Source organism: Thermobia domestica, chromosome 8, assembly GCF_964235325.1.
Source record: "Thermobia domestica chromosome 8, izTheDome1.hap1.1, whole genome shotgun sequence".
Taxonomy (NCBI): domain Eukaryota; kingdom Metazoa; phylum Arthropoda; class Insecta; order Zygentoma; family Lepismatidae; genus Thermobia; species Thermobia domestica.
The window spans coordinates 10,925,005-10,952,987 of NC_137461.1; the positions used below are offsets into that span (position 1 = coordinate 10,925,005).

Genomic DNA, 27,983 nt, shown 5'->3' on the forward strand with positions numbered 1-27,983 from the left:
TCTTTTTAAATTCTAAACTTTACACCAAGCCTCGCATATAAAGGAACAGTCTCGTATAATTTTTTCATCAGCTTGGTATTTTGCACATTTGTGTTGGTAAGCCTCACTTAGATTTTACAACCATATATGGTAGAGAAACAGGGACTCTGTTAACTTAGTAGTAACATGCTTGGAGACTGTTTTTCTTCTCCCTAACATTGGGGACGTTTGCATTTTCACCTACGTACTGTGGTAATTCATTGCTGATTGGTCGATGACCCTGCTCCTGAAGAAAACTAATAATATGTAAGTTGTGTTTCAGTAAGGTAAACTCCAGTCGTGTCAGTGTCTGCGAGGACGCACGACCCCAGCAAGTCCGCCACCCTCTAACGTTAGCTGGATGTGTTACTTAAGTTAATTCGCGCGCTTGTATTATCGAAACTCGGCTACCCTCTTCTTTTTGGGGTTGAGTATTAGAAGTGATTTTATAATTATACAAAAGTGAGCCATATTTGAACTTTATTTTACTATTGTAGCGAAGCTCTTGGTCTAATGAAGCAAGTGGGTTCCAAGTTGTCAAATTGTAAACAAGAATTACGTCGGCATGGACAGTTGTTGAGCACCACCAGCAGAAAGTTATAGCAGATTCTTGGGATTAACCGACGCACTTCTGAAACTATCTCGGCTCCAGTATAGGAACTCTTTTGCGGACCTCGTTTGCAACCAGTCTGGATTCGACGCCAGCAGTGAGCCAAGTGATCGGTCGAAGACTAATTGTGAGTAAGTGAAACCTTAATTTATTGATTGAGCAACCTAGCCACCTTTCATTAAAAGAAAATAAATAAAAATCAGTTAAGAGAGGTTGAAACAATCCTAAAAGATATTCAGTAAAAGTTGTTTGTTCACTTATAATCCTTTCATGTTCTTTTAATTTGTGTGAATCATATTCAGTATCATTATACTTTTTTGCACAGTTTAATCACGTTTCGTGATTTGTATCATAGGATAATTTTTATTCTCTAATATCTGTGCTTCAGTTAATCATCTACACTTAGTTATATTTTCTACGGTATCTATGTTTCGTCTATCGTTCTTTTCTCAGCTTCGGTTTGCAATAAAATGTAGGTACGGATGGAATCGTGATTTGCCGTAGCAAATCTGGGTTGAATACAGTAAACGAGTAACAGAGAGAGAGAGAGAGGAGGGAGGGGTGTGTAAACTCTCGAGAAAAGTAAAAAACTAATTTGAGCATTACGGTTATATTTACCAAATTCTAACAACTACAAAATTACGATACCATTATCATACCTAACCTCACATTATTTTAGGTTTCCAATTGTACTGAAGTGAAGATATTTACTTCGATGGTGCGAGGCTGTGAATATTAAATTTTCAAATCAGAAAAGGATGCCACGTTTTCCACAATCTACAGTCCTAATATTCTTATCAGTTATTTATGTACTCTATTTTTGCGCAGAGTGGAAAGGTGATTTGATTGAATTTTAAATATGAGACAAGACGAAAGATATATTAAAAAGTTTCTTTTTGCATCTATTCTCGATTATATATCTATCTATCTATCTATCTATATCTATAACTATATATATATATATATATATATATATATATATATATATATATATATATATATAGTAATTAAAATGCTCAGTATATTAATATACTGCAAATATTACTTGGGGGCGCGGTGGCTCAGTGGTAGAGCGTTCACCTCTGGTGCTTGGGGTACCGGGTTCGATCCAAGCCCCCGCCAATTGCACTTGCTGGTGGAGAAACACCGCGTGCGTGGGTTTTCTCGGGGTTCTCTTGTTTCCTCCCACTTCCTTCATTCCACTATTTCATTGATTACTCATCATCACAGTCTCCTTTACCTAACCGGCTTAACCGTGGACGTAGATCTCAAATATTTTATTTATACCAAATATTACTTTTTTCCATGCCGAAATTCGTTGAATATTTAAGAAACAGATTAAAGTAATTGATATACCTAGGTAACATTCTCTGGTTGTATACAAATTGCCGCTCACCGAAGGTGGCAAATCTCGCGATGGATTTATTTTTCCAAGAAAAAGAATGAAATTATTATTCTTAATAAAATATTTACTTCTGGCGTACTAGTATTTGTGTATTATAAAAACCAAATTCGTCTGTTACACAACAATAAGCAAGTTTAAAAACATAAATATAATAATGTGCGAAAATAATTTTATTTTGCGTCATATATATTTCCACGTCTGCAAAATACATATGGCACATTCAAATCAAATGGAACTATCTCGGATAAAGAAAACTGACCATTCTGTATCCTTGTTTAGTTTGTAGGCGATACATATCGTTTTATAACTCGTTATTGAATTTGAAAGATGTCTGAAATAATTTGCACATATAGTAAATTTACGAGATAATCAATTTTCCTAAACGCCTTGTAACACCTCGACATCTTAATGGTGTGTCTAGAGGCTATTTGACCTATCAATAAAAATTAGTTTTTACTTCAAACGGCACTTCACTAACACATCATGATGTTACTATAATATATATGAAGTCAAGCTATTCATCAGATTTAGAGTTCTAGCAGCTATTGTGTCTCAATGGATTTCGTTTGTGTTATTCTGCTAGGTTATTTATGTATTCTATACCTGTGTCAAGCTCTAGAAAAAATAACAATACTTAATATTTTTATTCAAATCAATCGAATCAAATACAAAACTGAAATAATGGAAACACAAAGTATGTTCCATTCAAAATTAAGTATTTTTTGCATATATTGTATGGTTAGTAATTGTGTAAAAATTTATGGGAAATTATTAAACACGAAAGGTAATAAAGCAGAATAAAATCTGAAAATCAGATTGTTTATTTGACTGTGAAGATATTAATAAACACTAATCAAGGAGTGAAAATAAGTTGGATACATAACTTTACAAGAGAAGTCGAAACAGAAAAATCTAACGCACTACTTTGCTTCTTTCATTACTTTGAATGTCTAACATCATAAAACTTTTACATTAAAAGCAATATAATGCCTTATGTTATCATGTCACTATAAGAATGATATAACACCTATCAGTTCTAATAATAAGTATAATTTAGGCTTCCATAATCTTTTGAACATACCAGGATTTTCCAAAGAGTGAAGAGGATCTATTTCTGAAAAAAAGGGAAATGGCTGTAAACAAACAGTTCAGAACATTCAGAGTTATAAACTTATTTTTTTGTTATGTGGTTATGGAAATCAGTTACTTTCTACATCTAATTACATATGATAATTAAATCTTAGTCTGCCGCTTAGTCACACTGAAATTTAGAAAAAAGATCTTATACATTACTCTCTAATTGAGTAAAAACCTTAGAGTTCCAAATCCACTGGTCTTCAAATAGAAGTGCCTAGTTCTTAGTTGATCATATTGAGGTATTATGGAAAATATTAGAAGTCTCTAACGAACATTATCTACTATTACGCACTGGCTCGATGATAAAGAAATTCAATTTGGAAAAAAACATTTTATAGTTATTAATAAGTTTAATCTACTCGTGTAAAGAACTTGATTCCAAAATAGTGATTTTGTTTCAACTAATTGGTAAATTTCCCAATAGATTGGTTAAAGGAGCATTATTAAACGGCAGTGGATACACCAGTTTGTGAAAAAAATCTGGAATCTTTTTTTTTTTTTTTTTGTAAATACATCGCTACTTAATAATTTTTCACATTTACGAAAAGTAAGAGTCAAATGGATAGAACATATAATACATGTTTAATTTTCCAACAGCTTTGGTCGCAATACAAAATATCCATTTTGTATACAACATCTACTAGAATTGTTCAATTTGAAAAAGGAAACAAATAAAATGGAAAAAAGAACCACCATAGAATTAGTGAAGTCAATTTTAAAAAGAAAATCAATTATTGAAGCATTAAATACATACATACTTAAGTCTATACAAAATATATAGAAACAGGTCACATTAAAAGCAAATTGAAGACACTTAGATGTAGAATTAAATGTATGAGTAAATAATAGAAGCACACTTACAACCAAACATCTATTATGGAAAAATAGTAAAACCTTGTTTTAGACTTTGTTTTTTAGCTGAAAAGCTGAGACCATGACCGTAATAATATTGGACACATTTTGGGAGTAGACTGTGCATCACAACATGCAAAAATTTAGACTAATATACAGGTGCAAAATGAATATATATGTGAAATTTAGACTGATATATATGCACAAAAGATAACACATGTATAGAAGAAAACTAGATTGAGGCATAATAATCAAGACAAAAATGGATAGAGGTAAAATTTCATCTATTATCTTCTTGTCATTTTCAATGATAATCAATTATAGCCCTCGTGCCCAGGTTATTCTTCCAATGTTATCCACTATATCACCCAGGACAAGATTAGTATAACACTACCTGAACACCGAAGCTAGCTTCAAACTGGAGTGTTTCTAATTGTCTAAGGATTCCTTTATGGATTATGTAAGAAAATGATTCAAAGTTAACTTTGAAAACAAATCAGTAACAAGTAATAACCCTGGGAAATTTATTAAAACAATATTTTGCATTGTCCAATAACATATCTTAAAATTGTGCAACCAATATGACACAAGTACTTGGAAATTTAAAAAACGAAGTTCAATTCATGTATTTTATAAATAAAAGAAATCAGGTAAGTCTACACTTATTTTGTTTAACACAACTTTAAAGTAGGTATATCCAATGAAATAAATTTATGTTTCTACTCGATTCGTGTTTGCTTCATATATATGTTTTATTTAAATATTTATGTACTACATATACGAATATGTGCTAACATTTTCTCAGGATGTCAAATATGCAGTCAAATTTCAAACAATTATTGTTTTTAAAGATTACTGGCAACCAAATTTACGTTTACGTTTTTTGCAGTTGTCCAAAAGAGCCTTTAACATTTAGATATTGAACGAACGCATTTAGATATTGACACCATGAGGCAGAAAAGCAGTCGATGCAAAGGCTGCTGATTTCAGTAAGCGGTATTCACAACCTTACGTTGTGTTACGTGTTCCATTATCACAGTTATAATTAACTTAATTCCAAGTTAATTTGACAAGTCGTACTAAAGGTTTGTAGCGGACAGCCATAGGCGAAGCAACAGGTACGGCATTGCTGGCTCTTTCCCGAAATCACCCCAATGGAGTGCACGTGTTCTATGAGTGCAATGTGGTATGATTCTTACTTCAGTGCACAGGATGCTGCACGAGTAAAAGTAATATCAGTATAAGTTGCAAAAGCAGCAATATCTATTCGAAGACAATTCTTATCGCCAATACAAATTTGGTGAAAGGGATATCGAGGTATCAGTGCTAGGCTCGGAAGCTGTTGCGTATATATTATTCAATTTAAATGAAGCTCAATTCTACGTAAATGAGAGTTTAATAATCAGAGCATGCATTATTGGTCTTCTGACAATACAAAAGGACAGATTGCTCCAAAATGAACGACGGAGAAATAATTATTGTGTTGCAAGTATATAAGTAACACGAATAATTTCTTATACTTTGATTCAAGAAATTTCAACTGCCGAACCGGGTGCGGTTACAGGCAAAAATACTGCCAGCTAAAATATCCGATGATTGTACGTTTTCCCGGATTTGTCAACACAATGGCGCTCTCCCACTATGAGATCGTAAGGGTCACTAAAAGGATGAACAAATTTAATGGGAGATAAATTTGTTGACGTGCGTGCACCAGTTGAATGTTGTGGGCGGACACCAGCTCTAATGTGTTTGATTTCTACCAATTGAGTATTCTCTTGCAAACTTAAAGTATCATTATGAGTTTTTATTTCTTTATAGAACCTCATATCGTCTGCAAACACTTAAAACAGTTTATTACTGTTGGCAGATCATTAGCAAATTACACAATAACAGAGATTCAAGTTTCGATTCCTGCGTCATGCCAGAATTAACTTCGTTTGATTTAATGTCAAAACTTGTTTACTGACATTTAAGAGGAAATTAAAGTAGAAAATATATTTGGGAAACCAAAATTGAGCTGGTATTATTTAACTTAGGGTTTAGCATTTAAATATTATGTTTTACTTTGTGGACCATGTAAAATGAAAACAATCATTTTCGAGATGAAGGAGTTTAGTAGGAAGAATAAATTAAGTATTTCTAAGGGAAGAGTAGCAGAGTACCTGAAACTGCCAAACATGATTGTATAACAACTTTGGAAATTCAGCATGCACGGCATCTCCAACGGTATGACAAGTTCGTAGGAACACCTTTCTCCTTCGAGTATTAATCCATCCAACATTCCTTTGCTTAGACTCATCTTAGATTCGTCTCTAGGACTGGCTTTCAGTATACCTACGAAACCTACTTCATAATTTCTAACATTCACATTTTATGTTTTTACTTATAAGTTCTCAAAAGACTCCTTTCTTAGAGGTTACATATTGGATAGTTTGTTCTTTGTTTGGTATAAATTTCTTTATGGGACTGGTTTCAGCTTTTCTGATACAGTTGAATGAAAAGTATTATTGATTTCTTTGTTAACATGTTGAACGGATCATGTTAGCCATACTGGATATATATAGAAAATAAATCTATGGTATGTCCAAGAGGTATAACACAACATCACGAAATGACGAAATATATGCCATGCACCCTTTTACCCTATTTGCATTATTGTTCTCTCATTTATAAAATTCTTAAAACAACATGTCCCACGTATTTATACAACAAACTCACTGCTAGGTCAACTATTCACACTCGCTTAACAGGCAAAAGAAACATGTTTGATATTCCACACCATAGACTCAAGCAAACCACTGTGGCATTTTCAGTATTAGTACCAAGGTCATGGAATGATCTACCAAATGTAGTAAAAGAAGCTAAAACATTTAATTATTTCAAGAAAAAGTTAAAAAAAATATTTACACATCCAACAAAATTTTAGTTCAGGTACCCATGATTTGTATTCTATCACTTGAACCACGTAAATGAAATCACACTTTATTTGGTACATATTCTTTATTAAATAATCATGCATTCTAAAAATATTTCATCACCCTCCTACCTGCATTGTGAATCACAATCATAACTTACTTTCTCCCTATGTTATTGATTGGTATGTGTTTGTTTCCATGTTTGTATTTGTATGCTTTTTTCTTTTTTCACTTGTCCTACTTGTGCGTCTGTGTGTTTTGTTAAAAACACAACTTTTTTCTTTTATTTTTTCTTATGTTACTGTATACCTGTATTTTTGTTGTATATAACCGTATCTTTTGACTCAATTGATTGTATGTTTTTTGTATAACTCAATGTACTTCCTTGACAAAGGTTAGGTGGTAGAGCAGAAATATGCTGAACCTCGCCCGCTTGAATAAAGCCTTTTTCAATTCAATTCAATTCAATACTTTTAGTGTTTTCTTACGTCTTTATGTAAAGGTTTGCAAAATCGTCCTAAAAGGCTAACCACTCATTTTCAGAATTTGTTTATCAATTTAACTTAAACTGAATTTAAGTTCCATTTTTATAAGCAATATTTAAAGTTTTAAAATTTTGTTTTCGTTGGCCATTTGCTTCATTTTCACGACGACCAACACATGTACGATTAACGTGTCAATTAAACTTGCTTTAGTTATTTAATCCACTCTTTCACTAGTTCGGTCATACAGATATTCTAAGTTATTTATGTCTGAAGGCTAACAACAAGCTAAACTTTTCAAAATTATTATTTTCATTCTCGTAAATTTTGGGTGTTGTCCCACACATAAAAATTCAGAACACCGACACAGGTAATGACTTTCGTATAACATCACTAATTCAGCAACACTTTTTCTATTAGGACGATATTGCGTTCCAGTTTTTTTTATTTTAACGACGGTTTGAATCTACTAACCACACCTTTGGCAAATTCGTAATGGTAGCTAATTTAGAGACCCTTGCTAAAACAACAGAATAAATTATATATTTCATTTTTTCTTTCTAATTTCAAATATTAATATCTGCTGTATAATGGTTCCGACAATTCTAAGAAGTAAAAAAATAATACTTAAAATTACCTTGTTCAGGGTATTGTGGTTCATAGCCTGGAAGATATGAATGAAACCTAATTATATAACCAATTTAAGCACGGTATAAGTGATGCACAACACAGGTTCAATCAAAGAAATCAGCAGAGAACATCAGTGAAAAAAATCAGACAAAGTACAACACGTTAGAAAGTTTAAACTGTATCTTCATACATTTAAACTTATTCCGTCATTCTAATTAAAATGGACTGAGCTAGTCGTTTACAATTCTGTTTGAAACTTTTATAGAAGTAATATAATACTATTTTAAACACTTTAACTTTTAAGCTGTATTAGTCGTAGCACTCATTTAAACAAAATGTTCATCATTTTACAACTAAACGAATTCCCTTGCTATTCTATAATTATAGTTTTTATTTTGATGAGCATTACATTTTTGTTAAATGGTATAGAAAGTTGTTGCATCAACTGATTTTAATATCCTCCAAGTACGCAATCATGACCGAATTATGCTAGAATGTTTAAATAGTAACTGTGACTTAGTAGTAGTAGTTTAAATAGTAACTAATAGTCTAGTCGCGGCATATCGATCATTAACCCCTTGCCATATTTTGGCGCGCTTTTCTTTCCACTTTTCACTTTCGTATTTTGACGCGTTGTCACGCGTTCCGGTGTTTGAGTAGCTGTATCCCGCTTGATGTCAATAGAGGGCAGAAGATTACAGGTTTCCTGTGCTTTGTGAGCATCTGTTAGTTTAAGTAAGCGTCAGAAGAGGCATAGATGTTTACAGCATTGCAAAAAAATTCCGAAAGAAATCATATGTGAAGGGGTTAATATTTGTTGAATGACTAAAAAGTATACCAAAATATATGTATGGGAAACGTAGTAATAAGAAATTTTTGACGTATCAAGAATATTATATTCATTCTCTTTACTTTAATGTTTAAATGCATTATATAAGTAACGTTAAGGCATATTTGTTTTAAGTTAGTAAGGAGCTGTAATTTGTAAACTGTATTTTAGCGAGTTATAAGTTTTTTATATATTCCTTACTAAATTAAGATCACTCAGTAAAGGGAATTGATTACATAATTAAGTTGTTGCTTTTTACGTATTTGAGAATTCCTGCACTTAAATTACCAAACACCCATTGTCTTCGGAACATAATTCAATAGGCACTGAAAAGATACGTTGCATATTCTCTCAAGAAGAAATAGGAAGATTAACAATTTCCTTATTTTTCGTTCTTTTATGTTCAAAAGGTTAAATATGTAATAGTATATTAAGTCCAAGGTTGGGAGCATCCGCAAAGATTAGTTTGAGTAGAGGGATGACATGTTGTCAGTGATTAAGATTAACATTTCTTGACGTGCATTTATATTAGGTATTATTATATTTTCCACAGTTGTTTATAACAGAAAGGAAATTCAGATTCTACATAACACACTTGCTTCCTAATTGCTCGATAATCTCTAGATTTGCGCATATCAGGCTGGCTAGGAATTCTAAACTGTTAAAAAAGTTCTTGGTTTGGAGCAATTGTGAGGATCTTTTATAGCCTAAAAAGAGCGGAAAGTTTTTTTGAACGTTTAGCACAACGTATGATATGGGATTCTCCCAATCCATGATTTCTCACAGAAACTTGACAATGTCATAGAAGCTCATTAAAATTGCATAATGAATTTGGAAATGATCTGAAAGCGCATTATCTCCAAAGTCAAAAGAGATATCAAGCAAATAAGCTAAAATTGATACTAGTGGGATCAATTTTCAAATTATAGCATAAATGTATCAAATACAAAGCCGCATACGAACTTTTCCCTCTAGAAGTTATGGACAACAAGATGCTCCTATTTTCTAAGCAGGACAAGGAAAATTATCTTTAAACTCATACACACTGTGTCAAAACCAATCACAAAACATATATTTACGAGTAATTAGCCCCTACTACAGAAGTACGGAAATAGATTTTCTGCACCCTTCCTCGACCTTGTACCCTCCTTGATTTGTATACTTTATTTTAACACACTTCAAGCCAGTTATATAGTCTAAACGTTAAAATATATAACATTTGACAAGGCACTTAACACTCCATTGTCGAAACTACTAGATATGCAATTAACCTGATAATTCTTGAAATTATACAAGATGTACATTCAAAGAAAATAAGTAAACGTTCCAAAAAGACGCTACATTTTACAATTTTATTTCATTAAGGTTAAAAATCTATAGAGACAGGAAAAGAAACTTGTGTTGTTTATGAACAAGATAGATGATCTAAAGGAAGAAACAAAGGTTGTTTGATCGCTCTCGTTCAGGAAATTTCGGTGTTTACAATGCTCCTTGGGGTCATCTACCATCAAAAATGATATACGATATTCCGATAATAGTGGAGCACAAGCAATAAGCTATTCATCTATTACTAAAAAGTGGTTAATCATTTGGAGAGAGCAAGATACGAAAAGGAGAATGAAATTCGGGAACTCATTGTTAGGGACAATGCGGGTATGTCTTTGGTTTCAGCTATACATTTGTATATATAGTATGTAGTTGAAAATAATAATTATAAGTTAATTTTATCCAAGAAGTTATGAAAAGCGAATTTTAGATATTGATTCCTTCTTTATATTTGAAGGAATGTTATATACTCGATTTCTGTTGTATGAGGCAAGTCTTGTGCATTATTAGGTATAAAAAACAATTAGTTTAACTTACCAGGTGGATATTGTTGCCCGTAATCTGAAATTGCAAAATAAAATAAATAACTCTTTCATTTTAACGATAATTATGTCACATTCGCAATATAAAATACAACACAGAATATCAAACTGAGACCTAGTATAATGCGTTGAAAATTCACGTAATAGTTGTATTAAATCTTAATTATTGTGTGAGTCAATTTTATACCTTTAATTAACTTGTTACGAAGTAATTATAAATCTTTTTCAACGCATGAACGTACAAGCTATATTTATAAATCATATGACCCGATTGAATTTTTCTGTTTTTCAAGTAATCGGTTAAATTATTATATATGCCGATTTTACAGATAGTGTTGGGCAAACAATTTTCTGGAAGCATGCGTCCAGAGTGAAATATATTAACATTGGAAAGACCTATCAAAGGGTAAAATTCGGAAGCTAATTAGCTTCCAGGTTCACAGCAACAGAACTTAAAATATGTTTATCTTAGAGAAGTATGGTAGTCACTAGTAGAATATTTTACTTAAGAATGATTATAGGAAAATCTTTAAGTTTTTTTTTATCGGTGAGCAGTCATTCGTCTTTATTGTACGTACACATTTCTTTTACTAAATACTACAATTTAAATTTGAAAGGTTAGATGTATGTATTGTATATATATGCTAAGTTATATATGTAAACGTCTCGACTAAACTAATGAAATGTATTTCCATAATTCATGAATGAATGAGAAAGAATGTACAATATTTTAGATGTGTACGTAAAAGTTGAAGCTACCGCCGTTGAATGTTGAATGAAGATTACGTACAGAATTCTTGTGTGTGTTCTTGTGATTAGCTTATTTCACGAAAATCTAATAGAACCATATGGAAGTCTCGGATTTCTACCACAATAATGGAGTGCCATAGAACACTGCAATTATGAATTGTCTTTTATGTACTAAAATGTAATTTATGTTGGTTTAAGGCAACTTAGAAAATACATATACAATATTCTGCTCTTCGTTATAGTCTCAAAAGACATATCTGGATAATATTATATTCAGTAATACGTCTTGCAGATAATTCTCTCAGTATTCGGGAATATTCCTATCGTTTGGGCAATGTGCGCATCACTATCGATAGAAACTGTAAATTTTATAGTCCATGGTGTGGCTCTACGGCTTTACATTAGCTTGAACTATCGGACTAAAAAGCTGATTCATTTTGCCGGAATACTCGTTGGACAGACTGTAACTGTTCCGAGTACATACGTTCTTGATAGGTTCTTTTAATACACCATTGCAGGATTAGTTCACCAGATCCAGAGAATGAGGTTAGGTGTGGCATTTATAATCATGACATTTTAGGCATCTGATCAGGTAGTGAGCAACAATATCTGACTTGAAGCTTTGCACTGGATTGACTTTCTGCAACTGTTGAATTGTAGTAACGAGACTTCATTGACATACAAACCGAAAACTCGTTGTTCCTTGGTACTGGCCAACAAAATGTAATGTGATATACACACCCTTGATTCACATCCTTATCTCAACAATGTATATTAGGTGAAGTTCCATTGTTTCCTGAGAAACCAGCAAGAGTTCGACAACTTCGCCTCACGTTTCATATGTGTTATTCTCTATGACGAAATTTTAAGTCTCTTCTTCGACTACCTGTAGGTGAAATCTTAAAGGTTCAGATCTTATGACATGAACTTCTACAATAAATGGCAGATGGTATATTGATTAATTCTCAATCAATGTACCGTATTTGAAGTAACGAAGTATTTGACGTTAACGATTTGGTTGCTGGTACGTTATCTCTTATGTCAAGTAAACAGCCACACATAAACTTCTCTAGCACTTAAATTTAACGCGTAGGCAGCATGTTCTGTGATTGCTAGCTGTTCAGACGGTACCTGAATTAAAGCATGTGATAACTAAAATAGTTATCTATCGCTTTTCCGATATATTGCTTTCTCTTCTTTCTGTGAACGAATTATCAAATGTGATTGATTTGATGTATTTTTGTACTTTCGGTCAAATTGGTAGTATGATAAAGAATAGTATTTTGCAATATATATGTAAAGTGTTAACGAACTATAGCGACAAATTGTAAGAGTTGATTTCTCACATCAAAATAAGAGAAAAAGTTCATATAGAACAATTGCGAAAAGTTCATAGTTTCAGAGTTAGGGCTGTTCAAAATCGCGTAAAAGCTAATTTAAACAGGCCCGATTTCGAATTAAGAAAATTGGATGTTGGTCCTTATCAGCGTAAAGGAAGTCATGCATACACAATACAAAAATGCGTATTACATCATTTTTTAATGGGTGTGCAGGGTATTCTGTACACGGTATAATTCTCAAATATGCTCACAATAGAGTTTTACGGAAATACCCTGATTTCAAAGAGGGTCAAAAGTAGGCAGGAGGTAAACTTTCACAATAAACGATATCCAGTGCTTCGCAGGGAAGTCGGAAGTGTTAGGAACCGATAGCTCGATGCTTTTGTTCTTCCGAATAATGTGTAATGCGATGTATTTCGTCACGGAATATTTCACGTTTTCTTCACTTGTACGCGTGAAAGAAAACGATAAACAATGCCGCTGATGATCCATAACACTTCCGACATCGCGCCAAAGGAATCCGTGTTGACTGCTGTTAAAGCTTATCGTTTGCCTACTTTGGACCAATCATAAGATCAGCATATTTGAAAATTCTGCTTGCGGCATGCCTGGGAATTTCACCCTGTAAGAATACCCTGCACACACATTGAACATTAATGAAATATGCAGTTTTGGATTGTGTATGTATGACTTCCTTTATGCTGATCAGGACAACCACTCCTCGATTGATTTCTCGAATTCGAAATAGGGCCTTTTAAAATTATGCTTTTTCGGAATTTTAAACAGCACTAACTCTGAAAGTAAGCACTTTCCCCACAGATCCATAGGAAATTTTTGACTATATATATATATATATATATATATATATATATATATATATATATATATATATATATATATATATATATATATAAATCACAATCACATGACGGGAGGTTAAACTACATGACGATGCAGTTTAAAATGAATAAACTTGAGAAGAATAACTGAAGTTGCTCTGAGAGTTGTATTTGACAAATTTCGAGAACACAATCTCACCTTGCATATTCAAAGATGTTTATTGTTCTGAAGTTTTATAGTATCTTTAGGTTATTCAGTAATATCGGAAGACAGCTAATAGTTTCTCCTTTCAAATGGTAACGATTAACTTCGGGAAAAGTAACGAAAGATTTGTTTGAATCATTTATGAAGTGGAGAAGCAGATGTAGTTGGATACATATATGGAAATTATTAACAGAAGATCAACAAAGACATTTGAGGCATTTATTTTACATGTGTATATTTTAGTTGATTATATTAATTGATTACTGAAAAATACTTATTGACTGTCCCGAAGCCAAATCCTATATCAAGATAGAGCTAGTCAAAATAAAATAACAGTATTTGTTCTTAGAAGAAACTTTTCATTTCCATTTACCTAAAATTAATCACCGTTTGTCCAATTACTAACTACAGAAGTGCTCGTAGTGTTCGTGATTCAGATGTAGATGAGATTCACATGTTTGGTCACGTGTGGATGATGTGCCCTTTATATTTAATCTAGATTCTTTTTCGACGAGTTTAATCTATTTAGTACTAATGTCAAGCGAAAGCTAAAAAATTCCTATTATCTTTAATCTTGAGATTTACAGAGTTCCATTGACGGATGTAGAATTCAATTGTAGCTGGTGAAAGTGAAGTTGTACAGAATAAGTTGTAAAGATATTGTTTTGATGAAACACTTTCCGTTATTTCCTTTTTTAACTAAGAGATTCAACAAATTTAATTGTGAATTCAAATCACAATGGAAATGTACCATACAAACTTATAGAATAAACGTTTTTGAACACAGGTATCTAATATGGTTATCTTTGTGCGTCCACATATATTATTATTGTCTCAACAGAATCCAAAATATCTTCTATTTGTAACCTCTATCATAACGGGAAATATTGAAAGAATAATACTTGTTGGTATGTTTCATTTTCCTGATATTTTTGGGAGGATTGAGATGAGTCTTCCAGGTCAGAACTGCTCTTGCCCATTTATATCCAGTCCTCGAAAACCGACAAAACCAGCAGAATCGCTGTGTTTTGTACAACTGAAAATATTTGAGGATGTTAATTTTTTCTCATAAACACACTGAAGTATTCTCAGGTCTTACATCCTGCATTTTCCACGTTTTCTGCAATTTGATGCAAATGAACAATGCCCGTTTTGGAACTGGACGACTGAGATGTAATGCAGGCTCTCTAAATATTCCATTTAATTAGCGAAGTAATCTTAATATTATCTATCACAAAGCGATAGTTCTATGAGTCAATTAAAGTCAATAGAAAAATATTGAACTTACCAGTACCTTGCCATTGAAAATATTTCGGATCGTAGAAATCTGCAAAATAAAATGGAGGATTACCCAATGGAAAATTAAAGTTAATTATTTAAAAAAGAACTTACAAGTATTTTGTTTAGTCCCCCCCCCTACACAGACAGGCTTACTTTGATTGTATACTTAACAATAAACACGCTGTAATAACTTAATTTTTCATATGAAAGAGGACCTGCAAATATAGTAGTAGAAATGTCCTAATAACTTTAATGTAAAGGAAATCAGAAATCAAATCATAAAGTAATTACAAAAAGCAAATCATAAGGAAAGCAAATTTAAAAATTAGAACTACAACATCGGAATCAAGTATGGTAATGAAGGAAGGCGAGAACGTTGATAAAACTATTAATAGTTATTATGTTTCCTTGAATTGATATTGAAAGGCGACTTTACTATTTGTTTGCAGTTTCCATGGATTTGAAAAGATAGAAATTGCACATTGTATTCAATCAATTGCACAAAACACAAACGTCACATATTACAAGTCATCTAGTCCGTAAAGAGGTGTCATGCTCTAGTTGATTAGAAGCGTGTACAGTATTGTTGAGAGTCAAACACTTAAGATTTCTACGTTTTCCTGAAGACCTTTTGATACATTTCAAACTCAATTTATAATATATTTTGTAATAAATCCACTTTGTAGGAAAAGTGAGTAACATTTTGTAATTATAATGTAAAATCCAAAGGTATTTAATTCAATTTGACATGCTATTGAAATAATAACCTAACTAGAATATAACTAGAAGTTGCACGATATTACTATATGGAAATGAGCATACATTTCAAAGGTTCATCACAACAAGGAAAGTTCTTTCACTAACCTCTTCAGGTTCTTTGTGTCGTATACGACACAAAAATATAACATATTTCAGTAAGCTGAAATGTATGACTGAATTGTATGCTTGCAGAGGCAATGTTTCACATACGACACACGCAATTGGTGTTCTCAATTTTTAAAATTTCAACCTTAGTGAACTTTTAGTACTAAATGATAATAACTAACTACATGCAGAAGATTCGTAATATCTTCTGGTAGTGGACGTGAAGAAGTTAAGCAAATAGTAGTTTACGCGAAAAAATGTAATATGTTTCTTAAATTAGAAAAATAAGCGCACTGCTGAACAAGACTGCACTTATTTAATATAAAAACACTTAACACGTGACGTTTTGATCTTCTAGCCAAGATCCTCATCAGACGTACACATAATTTCAGACCACCGAATCCAATCGAATTATTTGTAACCTTACTCCCATTAATTAAAATTTTAATGATAGCTTAATATTTTTCGTTGTCCGCATCACCATTAAATCTAGCTACTTAGGATTCATCAATACAAAATTTACATTATAGTTCTAACATTAAGTTATGTGGTAAAAAGGCTGTCCATGGCATATGCTGATAAATAAACAACGAACGAAAATCATTAAGAATAATCAGACGAACAATAATAAACTATTAATAACTCTCTACATAAATATGAATGTTGTTTTCAAAATCGGTAAACACTAAGACAATAGCGTAAATATCTAAATATAAATATATTTTACTACTACATACATAGCGTAAATTACAAATATATATTTATAAAATTGAAGACGTCGGTGCAAGAGGGAGACAGCTCCAATTGCAGATTTGGTTCACAATTGAAAAAAGCTGTCAAAACGCAATTTGTTTTCATTTAGCCTACACAGGTTTGTAAAGAAATGTGATATTATAGAGGTAAAACATTTCTTTTTAGAAAGTTTGGAGATTAAACTAGTGTAAATATATTTCTAATAATATTTTATTTCAATCCTGAAGCTGTTATAAAATCCGAGCTGTCCACCTCTTACACCGATGTCTTCAATTAGAAAACAAGAATTTAATCACATTTTTCGAACGAAGAACGTTAGTATTCTGTGCATACTAAAATACCATTGAAGCAGACTCAATTGTGATAGACATTTCTATATTAAATAACTTACAACCCTGTTTGGACTTGGAAACGGCAATCTGAACAAAAGCAGCAATGGTAATTATACATCTGAGAAACCCCACTGTCATCTTCGTTACTTCCTAGGATAATTACTATCTGGAATACATGAAAGGCAAAGTAAATTGAGTGATTAGTAAATTCAGTAAAAGAAGTTGGTATTAACGTACAAAATAACAATACACTAGAGTGACGAGAATTTGAAGTTTTTAAGTATTCAGAAAACAAGATTAGTCTACAAGCAAATGATAATATTTTCTAGTCATATTATTGATCAAGGTTACATTTTTGAACATCCACATGGAGAAGCTAACATTGTCAAAGGTTTAAAGTTCTTAAAGCAACAAAAATGACTAGTAGAACACTATCCGTACATACCGAACGTTTTTAATCATGGTTAATGGTTAATGTAATCATGATGGGTATTTTTGAAATCAATTCACCATCGCAAGAATAGGCACCATGTGACCCGTCAGTGCTCTGTTCAAACTAAAATATGATTTAAACTAGCCATATCAGGCACTGATGCTTACTGTCATAGAACGAAAATGTAAAAGATAGCGAGAAATGATTTCCTTGCAAAACAATTGACAGTCTCAAGATAATATGTCATGACTATCCGTAAAACACTATTAGAGCCCGAAGTGGTTCATATGTAGCATTATTTCCGATTTCAATACTGAATTTCATAGAACAAAAATGGTAAAATATGTCAAGAAATAGCAGTTGCAATTTACTCAATCTCCTAAAATTAAATTTCATCTCCTTTCTTAGCAGTCTATTCAAAATTAGAGTTGGTTGAGATAAACGATTACTGGTTTCATCCTTTATCGTCACGGATAGAAAACAATGTGATTTAGCGAATAATATTAATTTGATGTTTATTCAACGTCCAAGGAATATGTTCTATCTTTTATCTTTTCTCCTGTTGCAACGAATACTTATATATGCATTATATCAAGTTTAAATATTCAAGTCAAATAATTTGGAAAGTTTTGCTGTCACTTTATGAAGCGTTACTCATTGCTTATTTGTTAGTAATGGTATCTGTAGAAACGTACGACTTGAATAATAGAAAGCGGCTCAGTGCTAGAGCGTTTGCTTCTGGTGCACGGGAACCCTAGTTAGATCCCAGATCGCGCCAAATGAACTTTGTGGTGGACAAATACCGCGTGCGTAAGTTTCCTCGGGGTTCTCCCGTTTCATCCAACTTTCTTTATTTCTTCCTTATGATCACCCTCTGCTTTAGCCTACCCGGCATGAACGTGGGACAGAAACCTCAAAGATTTAATTTTGTTTTAATAATAGAAAGAAATAGTGCATTACATTCGCAACTGAATGTGTGGTAGTGAATCTCTTTATGAACTTAAAGACGGTGCTATATTAAAAATCACGGTGACGCAATTGCACAAGAGCAAACCTTGAACATTTTGAGATATATTACAGCAATGGTAGTTTGAAAAGAACATCCTAAAATGTAGTAGTTTAATGGTTTAGTATGTCATTAATGTTATAGGAATCCAGACAGTATTTTACCATTTGTGAAGGGGGTTGCATTGATGTAACAAATCTGAGAGTGTGTATGCAAAGTCGTATTTTTAATGTCCGTCGGCACCTGGCAGTCGAAGATGGTATACAATAAAACATATGTAAGTGTTATTGTAATCGGGCGGAATATATTGTGCCGTAAAAATGAATGGACTTTCTGAGAAACTGCGCTACTGTTTACAAGTTTATTTTAACGTAAGTCTTTCGTAGCCTGGCACGAAATTTGTATTGTGTACGGATATTAACGTACTTCATAGGAATTACCAAAGTTGGGTCAATATATTTTGGTCAGGAAATTTCGATTTATAAGATACTTCAAGCAATGAGTAAATAAGCACAACGGAAGTGCATAAATGTTGTATAAAAAATCGAACAAGACCCGAATATAAGAAATCATGGCATTCCCTAGGATCTCACCATCCAGACTAAGTAGTGTTGGAATATTTGTAGAAACCAACAAAGAGAAGCTCGATTTGGCTGGAACATGTTCTGACTCAAAATCGTTTACTTGTGCGAATTTTCACCTGCAAAACTATACTGATACGATACGAACTAGATTCATTTCTGAAGGATATGATTAGGAGTGAAGAAATGTGGTTAACCTGACACAGCAGTGTGCGAAAAGCTTTTGATTGAATCAAGAAGAAGCTTCACAGACTATTGTAAAGACGACATTGAGATCCACAAAGACAATGCTGTGCGTTTTGCAAAATTAGAAGGCAACTCACACATCACTAGTTGCGGAGAGAACGATAGATCTGGACTTTTCGGCGATATAGAAGGAAATCAGCCCATGGGAAATCACGATTTGGAGAAATACCATACTTAAAACTAAGCCATGAAGAAAAGGTTGGTAAAAATTAAATGAAAATGTTTCCTACTTAAAAATAGCATGTACAAAAAGAATAGTTTGTTATTGCGATGTATGGTTAAAGCATTTACGCAATAAAAATAGAGACTAACTTGTAATGATAAATGCAAATACAATGCCAATATGTAGTTATCTTTTAACGAGAAACAAACTGGTAACTATAATTTCAAGCGTCGTCACCCTGCAGCTGTAGAGCGCTCATGAGTTAAGTGTGAGAAACGCAAAAGAATGTTAGCTCTGAGCTAGAAAGGAAGTGCACTAAGACGTGCTTAGTATTCGTGCAATATTTAAAAGTTGCATTGTAAGAGTAAAGTTTAAGCGGAAACAAAATTAGTGTAGTATAATGAACTGCATAATCTTACTGTTTCATTATTTATTTTGATATAATTTTGGTTGTTAGGTTTTTGGGAATGGTAATACTTAATATATGAAGTAATTTCAAATTTTCAGTAAGTAACTGCTAGAAGTGAAATAATTATAATATTAAAGTAATAAAAGTACGAAATTAATGTATTTTGTATTTAATCCATTAGAACTATCATTTCATTAGCAAGTTATATTAAACATTATTTATAGTGATTAATTTTATCAATTATATTCGCTTTCCTCTTCATACGTTATTACCCAACTACAAGGACAATTCTAAAATACCATTTTAAATTTCTTAATACTACTAGAGTTTTACGCATCAACTGAGAATATTATCACTTATAAACTATGAATAGGTAACAATGCATTGTTAATAAATGCTATGAAACAGAAAAGTAACGATTATTTCAATATTGAGAATAAAGCTGAATTTTTCGAGAGAAGAAAAGGTGATGAGTAATTGTCATTATTAGAGAAAATTAGTTTCATGATTGATACGATTAAATCAAACATACATGAAATGATAGAAATTAGAAGTGATGCGATTGTAATCAAAGTGGTAACGAGACACGGATATGTTATTTATTATAATTTGAATAAATGTGCTAAATTGAAACAATATTAAAGAAGTAGAATCACCTAGGATAAATCAAAATGTATTATGCAGAATGTTTTAAAAATATATTTACTTTTAAGATTATAAACACTAATTCGAGATTCTGCAATTTTTAAAATGATTGTTTCCGAAATAATACAAAAGGAAAGTATCAAGTCCTGAAACATATTCAAGATCGATCTTTGTTGGGTAGAGCGTAATTATCTATGCTGACATCCATAGAAATCAATAGATGTAAGGTACATTTATACTTATCAATGTTCTTAGCCTTTTGGGTCGATCGAAAAATTTAAATAAATGTCAGGAGATACTGTTATTAATTAGTAATGATCCAACATGTTTTTCTTAGCAATCAATAATGTGCAAATTGAAAAAAAAATTATAATAGCGTATGTTTGTAGTTCTTGACAGAATTAATAAAGAAGGAGAATGTAACTAGTAATTCTTTGTCTTTCCATATACACCTTAGGATGAGTATAACGATAGAGAAAGTAATAAATAAATACAGTACTTTTAAAGATACCCTTTTGCTATGAACTTCAAATCCGGAACATTAACTGAAATGCAAAATATGCTGTTATGTTAATCTTTTGGAAAAGTGAAAAGAAGACTCTTGGGAGTGAAAGAAGACAGAAAATGAATTCTCTATCTTATATGCTGACTATCTTACGTTGTTGAGAAGGCAGATATGTTATAATTCATAGTAGTACAGTAAATGAATTAAATGATTGACTAGTCTTAGTCATAGGATTACGAAAACAATTTGATCTCATTCTACAATCTCATGATGTTACTTTGTAAATAAAACTATTTGGTTACCTAATATTGCACAAAATAAAACGCAGTTAATCTGTTACCAGAAGAAATAAAACTTGATAGATTCTATGCATACACATTTAGTTAATAAACCATTTTTTAGTAAAATATAAATAAAACAGTTAATTCGATTGCGTGCGTATCTCACCATATCATTAGCGGGTGCGTTGACCATTTTGTGTGATTTAAGGTTACACCAAGAGTATTAACTAATTGAAGCGCTCAAAAGTTAAGTTGTTTTGCTACATGTTTGAAACATTGAATTGTGCCGATCCATGCACGTGTTATATGTTAGATGCTACATAACACACCATTTAGTGAGTTCGTGTCTCAGCGAGGATATTTAGAAATGATGAAGGCTGTATGTGAACAGACGTAATTGTGGAAGTCAATTTACTCAAAATGTGCAAATTGTTACATAGTACCTTTATATGTTTGTTTGTAAATCTTAATTACTTACTCTATATAGGTATATCTTCGCAATATTATGACATTGTATATGCCATTAAAATTATAACTATCTGTAGACCGAAAATTCTCAAATTCAGTATCAGAACTTTCTTGCTGGCAGAGAAACATCAGAGAGAAACAAATTCACTTTCCCCCAATAACACGTAATGAATAAAATCAACGTGCAGAATAACAAGGATCACTACTAAATACTTCCTAGAGACATTCGTGATGAACAGAAAGAAGTAATGTTTCATCCAAAGTGATTGAAACAGCTACATTTATAGAAATCGCAATTTTTGTACTTCTTGCGCAACGGAAACTACTCGATGGTTAATAATTGTTCGAAATATATTTGTAAGGTTTCAGGCTTCACAACAACAAAAACGAAATTTGTAATCTTAGAAGAACTTAATGGCTTATAAAATTTGGAACTTACGACTTAACTAGAAAAGAAGATTTACATTCCTATTAAATTCAATGCAATGACACGTAAGACACAACTTTTCTCCAAGATATATATCATATAACATCATACTATAACATCAACTATAACATATAACTATAACATCAACTACAACACGTACTATGTAGTCGAACGTTACAGAATACCCAGAGCATAGAGAGATGTATATTTGTTTTGCACGCTTCAGGGAGACTAGCTATGCAATCCACTGACCTCTGTAGGTCACAAAAGAAGAGTTCACTGACAGCGAGGGTTTTTGGCGATATGAGTCTGTGTATATGGTTAAAGGATGCTCTGACGTTGAACATTATAGATTTTCCCCCAACTTTCAATCTTTTATCAAGATTGAACACTAATATATCGTAAGTGTAGATTTTTCGAACAGTGGAACAGTGGTATCATTGAATCATTTCCTTTTCGGCTGACAACATAATTCAACAACAAAATACTGTTGTTGCTACTACTGATCAGAAAATCAACTTCCAAATTTATTGTTTCATTTTACATTTCATACTCTAAGTAGCAAAATAGGTAGAATATATTAGTTGGGATAGTTCTCTATTAAAATGCATGTTAATAAAACATTACAAAGACCTGAATTGTTGCTTATTATGAATTTGGTAGATCAAGTTTTATTGTTCTTTTACGTTTTCTATTATCTATTTTTCACCATAGATAGCTTGTTTGTGGTATTACAGTTAGTAAATACTATACTTACCTGTAATTAATTTCTCTTATATTTATCTTACTAAGTAGGTAATAATGTATGAATTTGGCTAGTGCAGTTTTGTATACATTTTCAGCATCTGGAAATAGGTGTGTCTTTTGTAACCGAAGCAAATATTGGATTCATACAATAAAGAAAAAATATGGCTCACCAGACAAAAGACATTAAACATTTCAATCTCAAGCTCTTGCTATAACGTTTTGCAATTTGCATCAAACTTCGAAAGTAAATTTTTATCTTTCTCACAAAAATAAAATCACCTTATGTATTTCTAAGATGTTTATGAACCTGCCAATTCTAATTTCTTGAGATATCGTCTAAATAAAATCGATCACATATAATTCTCATAAATAGACAACGACAATAAAGAAGAAACAAAAGTTAAAGTTAATAAAGAAAACTACTAATAAAAAAGGAAACTACTAATAAGAAAGAAAAGTAACTCGAAAATGTTAGTTGTTCACAGAAGTAATAAGAATATTATTAATGCAAATTAAATTACATTTTATCAATGCATAAAAATTATTTCTTTTCCCTAATACTAAGTAAGAAAGAGTTTGATCTTACAGAATTCTAAAAGTACTAAATTACTACGATGATTGGTCGAAGTTTAGCTGGTTCCACAAATATTTCGTAGTTAGAGAAATAGCTGTTTCTCTTCAATAACTACCAAGATAATTATTCAAAATCAAATATACATTATTAGCCATTAAAATATCAATTGATAAACAAGACCAGATACAAATCCAAATTTCCAGAAATATAGAGTATGGAGGGATGACCAGTTAATAGGTTTATTGCCATGAGCATCATATGTGGTGCCCACCTTATTCCCCTGTGGGACCATGAGCACCATACATTATGCTCAATCTTGATATCACTAATTACTAACCTACTCAGGTTCTTGAGCATCATAAATGAGGTTCATTGTCACAAATTACTTTGAGACCATGAGCATGACATATGGTGCTCGGCTCCCATTGGTACATTCTCGGAAGAAGTAAAATAACGCGAAAAATGTGTGGCATGACTATCCATAATCGAGCGAAAGTATATGGCCTCCTGGGACCAATACCCTCAAATCACCTTGGTAGTCAACCTGTTAATTAGCAAACCGGTGGGGTAAAGTAGCGGAATTGTCCGAAATCCCATCTAGTGGCAGCAAGCCGGTTGGCCAAAGAATCACAGATCGATATTGGGGACAGTTTGGTGAGATGTAAATGAGTTGAAACTGGCACAAATTGCTTAGTCGTTGGATGCGGTAGAACTCCTAGTAAGTTGAGACCATTCATCGAGACAAAAAGTGACATATAACATGTTTGTGGTCACAGTACAGAAACTATGGACTGGTTTGACGACGAGGACACTCCTCAGTGATACGGAAGATCCGAAAACTGCTCTATATTTATTTCGCCGCGAAGATAGATGACTATATGTTCTGGCAGGTCAGATAGCCACATTCACACGTAGGTTTAAGCAAGGAAGGCTGTTGCACTCACCCAGTATCACAATGAAATATCCACATCATTTTCCAAAGCAGGACATATTTCCGAGTAGCACATTGCTGCGTCTTTTCTTGAGCACATTCATGAGGGATTAGAGTGTTGCACAAAATATCGCTAGTGACTGAGATAGCTGAGATAACATCCTCTTTTCCGACGTATCACACAAACTGACATTGCATCGAACTTGATAATGTAAGTGATACTAGATTCTCTTTCCGTTCGTTCCTTATATGCATTGGCTGACATTATATAACCTAATAGTACAAAGTGATTCAAAGTGACAAGATTTTAGACCTGACTGTAAATTCACTGGTGAGTCCAAAGCATGAGTCCATCAAAATATAATTTGCTTTAATTGAACGTTGTTACGAATATAATTAGAAAAACACGTAGTAAGCATTGTGTTCGACAATGAATCGGTATAAGCGGAACTAAGTTATAAATTACGATTTTAGATTAGTTGTGTGTCTCCTTAATTAGTCTATTATGAAATCAGATGGAAATAAATTATACAGTATACAATTTTTACTATAGTGTACCAATAGGAATAAATTAGAATTTGAAATAGTAAAAGATAAAGTAGTTTATTTAAGATTTTTAGAGTTGTTTTAACCGTTTTCGCGAAGGCAAATATATGGCATTTTCCGAAATACCAACATTAACCATTGACTACTACGTTTTACGTCACTCCAATAGGAAAAGCAACCATCTTATACCTTGAACAATTACATCCGGGTAAACATTATATTAAATTACAGTTATTTATTATTTTATTCCCACCATCCTACTGGCAGATTTTAACAAAAATTTTAGTGCCAACTTTTGCGAAAAGTATTTGGTTCAAAAGTGTCTAACTACAAATATTGTTAAATAAATCTGACCGTGCATCGTCAGAAAAAATATGGTATTCTATTTTCTACATTATTTTAGAAGTGATTTTGCTCTTATCAAAAAAATTGAGGAATATAGAAAATGTGAAAGTACAATGAGAATGTAAAAAATCACAGTTAATAAATCGAGACAAACGACCAGATTTATTTTGGAGTATGATACAATTTCGATAATAGTGAGAGCCTTCTGTGTTTTCCAAGTGACCAAGATGATTAGTAATCTATGTACAAAACTGTTCATAGCACCTAATCAATGGGTATTGCAAATGGGCAGAAAATACTCCTCAGTTTTTTCAAAGTTAATGATGTTATACATGAGGCAAACTGTATAATAAATTTATTTTTAGGTTTAGATCAAAGAAGGTCTATTCCGATTATGAAGAACATTTATATCCGTATTACAAAAGGTAGTTTATTGGAAAATCACAATGGCATAGACTCATTTATAAGTAATAAAAATGCAGTCATTTTTCTATTTTTTGACGATTTAACTACCAACATTAGAGAGATTATATAGCACAGATAATCCTCTATAAGGAAACAAAACGTACTTCGTTCGTACATTTAATGTCATTTTAATTACTCGATTATTGCCTAAGTGATTGTTAGTTACACTTCTTCCAAATTTAAGCTACATAAATTGGTCATTATTATGTCTCGCCAAGAAGTCCTCATTCTACATTTTCTATTCCTAAAAAAACAACTGCATCACTTGCTAAAAGTATGGCAGGACATCTAAAGAATAACAGTAGATACTTTTAGCACTGATATTCATTAATAAATTTTCATAAAAACAAATATCGTGTTGTTCTATTACCAAGTCTTTTGTTTTGTTGTTGTTTGTTCCCCTTTTTGTCAACAGGTTTCTCTGTTGTTGGCTAGTGTCGTTGAAAAACTGAATATGCAGCTCGGATGGAGATTGATAAAGTAACGCACGTTGTTCTTATCGCGTTATTGTTTGCCTGATTGGTGTTGAAGTGTTTGCTTTTATAGTGTTCTGAAATTTATAAATATAAGCAAAAAATATACTTAATGTGAATAGATTGTTAATGATTTGACAAATCATGAGCTTGAGAGACACTTCACCTCGCAAGCAAGGACAAATATTGACCCTACACAAGGAAGGTGTAAATCAAAGAGAAATTGTTAGAAAAGTTAACGTTCACCGGTCTACAGTGTCAAGAGTTCGGACAGTGTTCCTTTAGAAACAGGTGTGGAAGGAAGAAAACGTCTGCGATGATTGATCACTAGCGTTGCAGAAAAGAAGCTTCAGTTCACGTTTACTGGCTGCACAAATGGAAATGGAGTTAGGTTTTAAAGTAAGACATTCAACAGTAGTGTTTAGACTGAAGTCTTTTGGATTTGACAAGAAAAAAACCGCAAAATAAAGCGATTGACAAAGAAACATAAAGATGCAATTAACATTTTTATGCAAAGGTACTGGGGATGGACAGAGGAAGACTGGGATCGCGTGATTTTTTCAGACGAAAAGAAGTTTAATCTTCTTGGAAACGATGCTGGAGTGAAGCTTTAGATGCGTAGGGGAGAGGAGTTAAATAGTAATTGTATATCTGAGACACAGAAGTTCTCGGCAAGTGTTATGTTGTGGGGTTGCTTCACATCGAGAGGAATTGGAAAAATTGAAATTTTAATCGTTCAGTTAACAGCGAAAAGTACATACAAATTCTTGATCATAAATTAATTCCAACAGCTGAGAATAATTTTACAGAGGCAAATCTGAACAAATTCTGCTTTCAAGATGACAATGCCTCCTGCCATCTATCTCGTTCCGTCAATAATTGGTCTAAGAAGATAGATATAAAGAGAACCTGGTGGCCTCCTAAGTCGCCAGATTTATATCCTATCGAAAACCTGTGGCATCTTATGAATAGGAAACTGCAGGATAGGTGTTTTGAACACAGAAACCGGCTAATGGCAGCAATTGTGCATACTTGATACTATGATTTAGACATGCCACAATCTTGTTCACAGCATGTCCAGAAGAATTGAGGCTGTGAGGAAGGCTAAAGAAGGCATAACAAAGTACTAAATAAAGGACAGTATTGAAAATGAGATATTGCGTTATTCATTTGCTTGGAAATTAAGAAAAAATATTTTCTTTGCTAAATGTTACCTTATATGATAAATTTCTTAATTAGTTTATTGCAAATTATTTTTTGTAATACAGTTAGGTGTGTTCAATGGGTACTTAATTTTACATTAATTTTGTGAATAATTGTAGATAAAATATGTTTGAAATAATTTAGCGGTTACAATAAACATCCAGTATCGTGCTGGTTTAATTTTAAATATGCAATACTGTATCATACAATTTATATGACCCAAATAAAAAACAATATTGCCATAAAGCTAAGTGATGCTGTTATTTCTTTACAAACTGTATTTAATTGTATATCTTTTGACAAAAAGAAGCACTCAAAAATGTTTAGTAGTACTACAAAATGTTTTAATTTCGAATATAGATGTAAATGTTTAATTGCGTTCATAGTATATTATTTTTTTAAATAGCTTTCAATATGCTAATATG

The 27,983-nt window shown here is 32.3% G+C and overlaps 1 protein-coding gene across 1 annotated transcript in view; it reads right to left on the bottom strand.

Annotated features, from left to right (window-relative positions):
• LOC145691582 (uncharacterized) overlaps positions 1 to 23,155 on the bottom strand; it is a 56,726-nt gene extending 33,571 nt beyond the window's left edge. Inside the window, exons 1-6 of the mRNA XM_081766988.1 lie at positions 23,032 to 23,155; positions 17,170 to 17,276; positions 15,169 to 15,207; positions 10,742 to 10,765; positions 8,057 to 8,083; positions 3,115 to 3,147 (exon numbers count right to left, since the gene is read on the bottom strand). Coding sequence (XP_081623114.1) covers positions 3,115 to 3,147; positions 8,057 to 8,083; positions 10,742 to 10,765; positions 15,169 to 15,207; positions 17,170 to 17,248 — 202 coding nt within the window. The 5' untranslated portion in view covers positions 17,249 to 17,276; positions 23,032 to 23,155. The remainder of the gene's footprint in view (positions 1 to 3,114; positions 3,148 to 8,056; positions 8,084 to 10,741; positions 10,766 to 15,168; positions 15,208 to 17,169; positions 17,277 to 23,031) is intronic.
• Between the last annotated feature and the right edge of the window lie 4,828 nt (positions 23,156 to 27,983).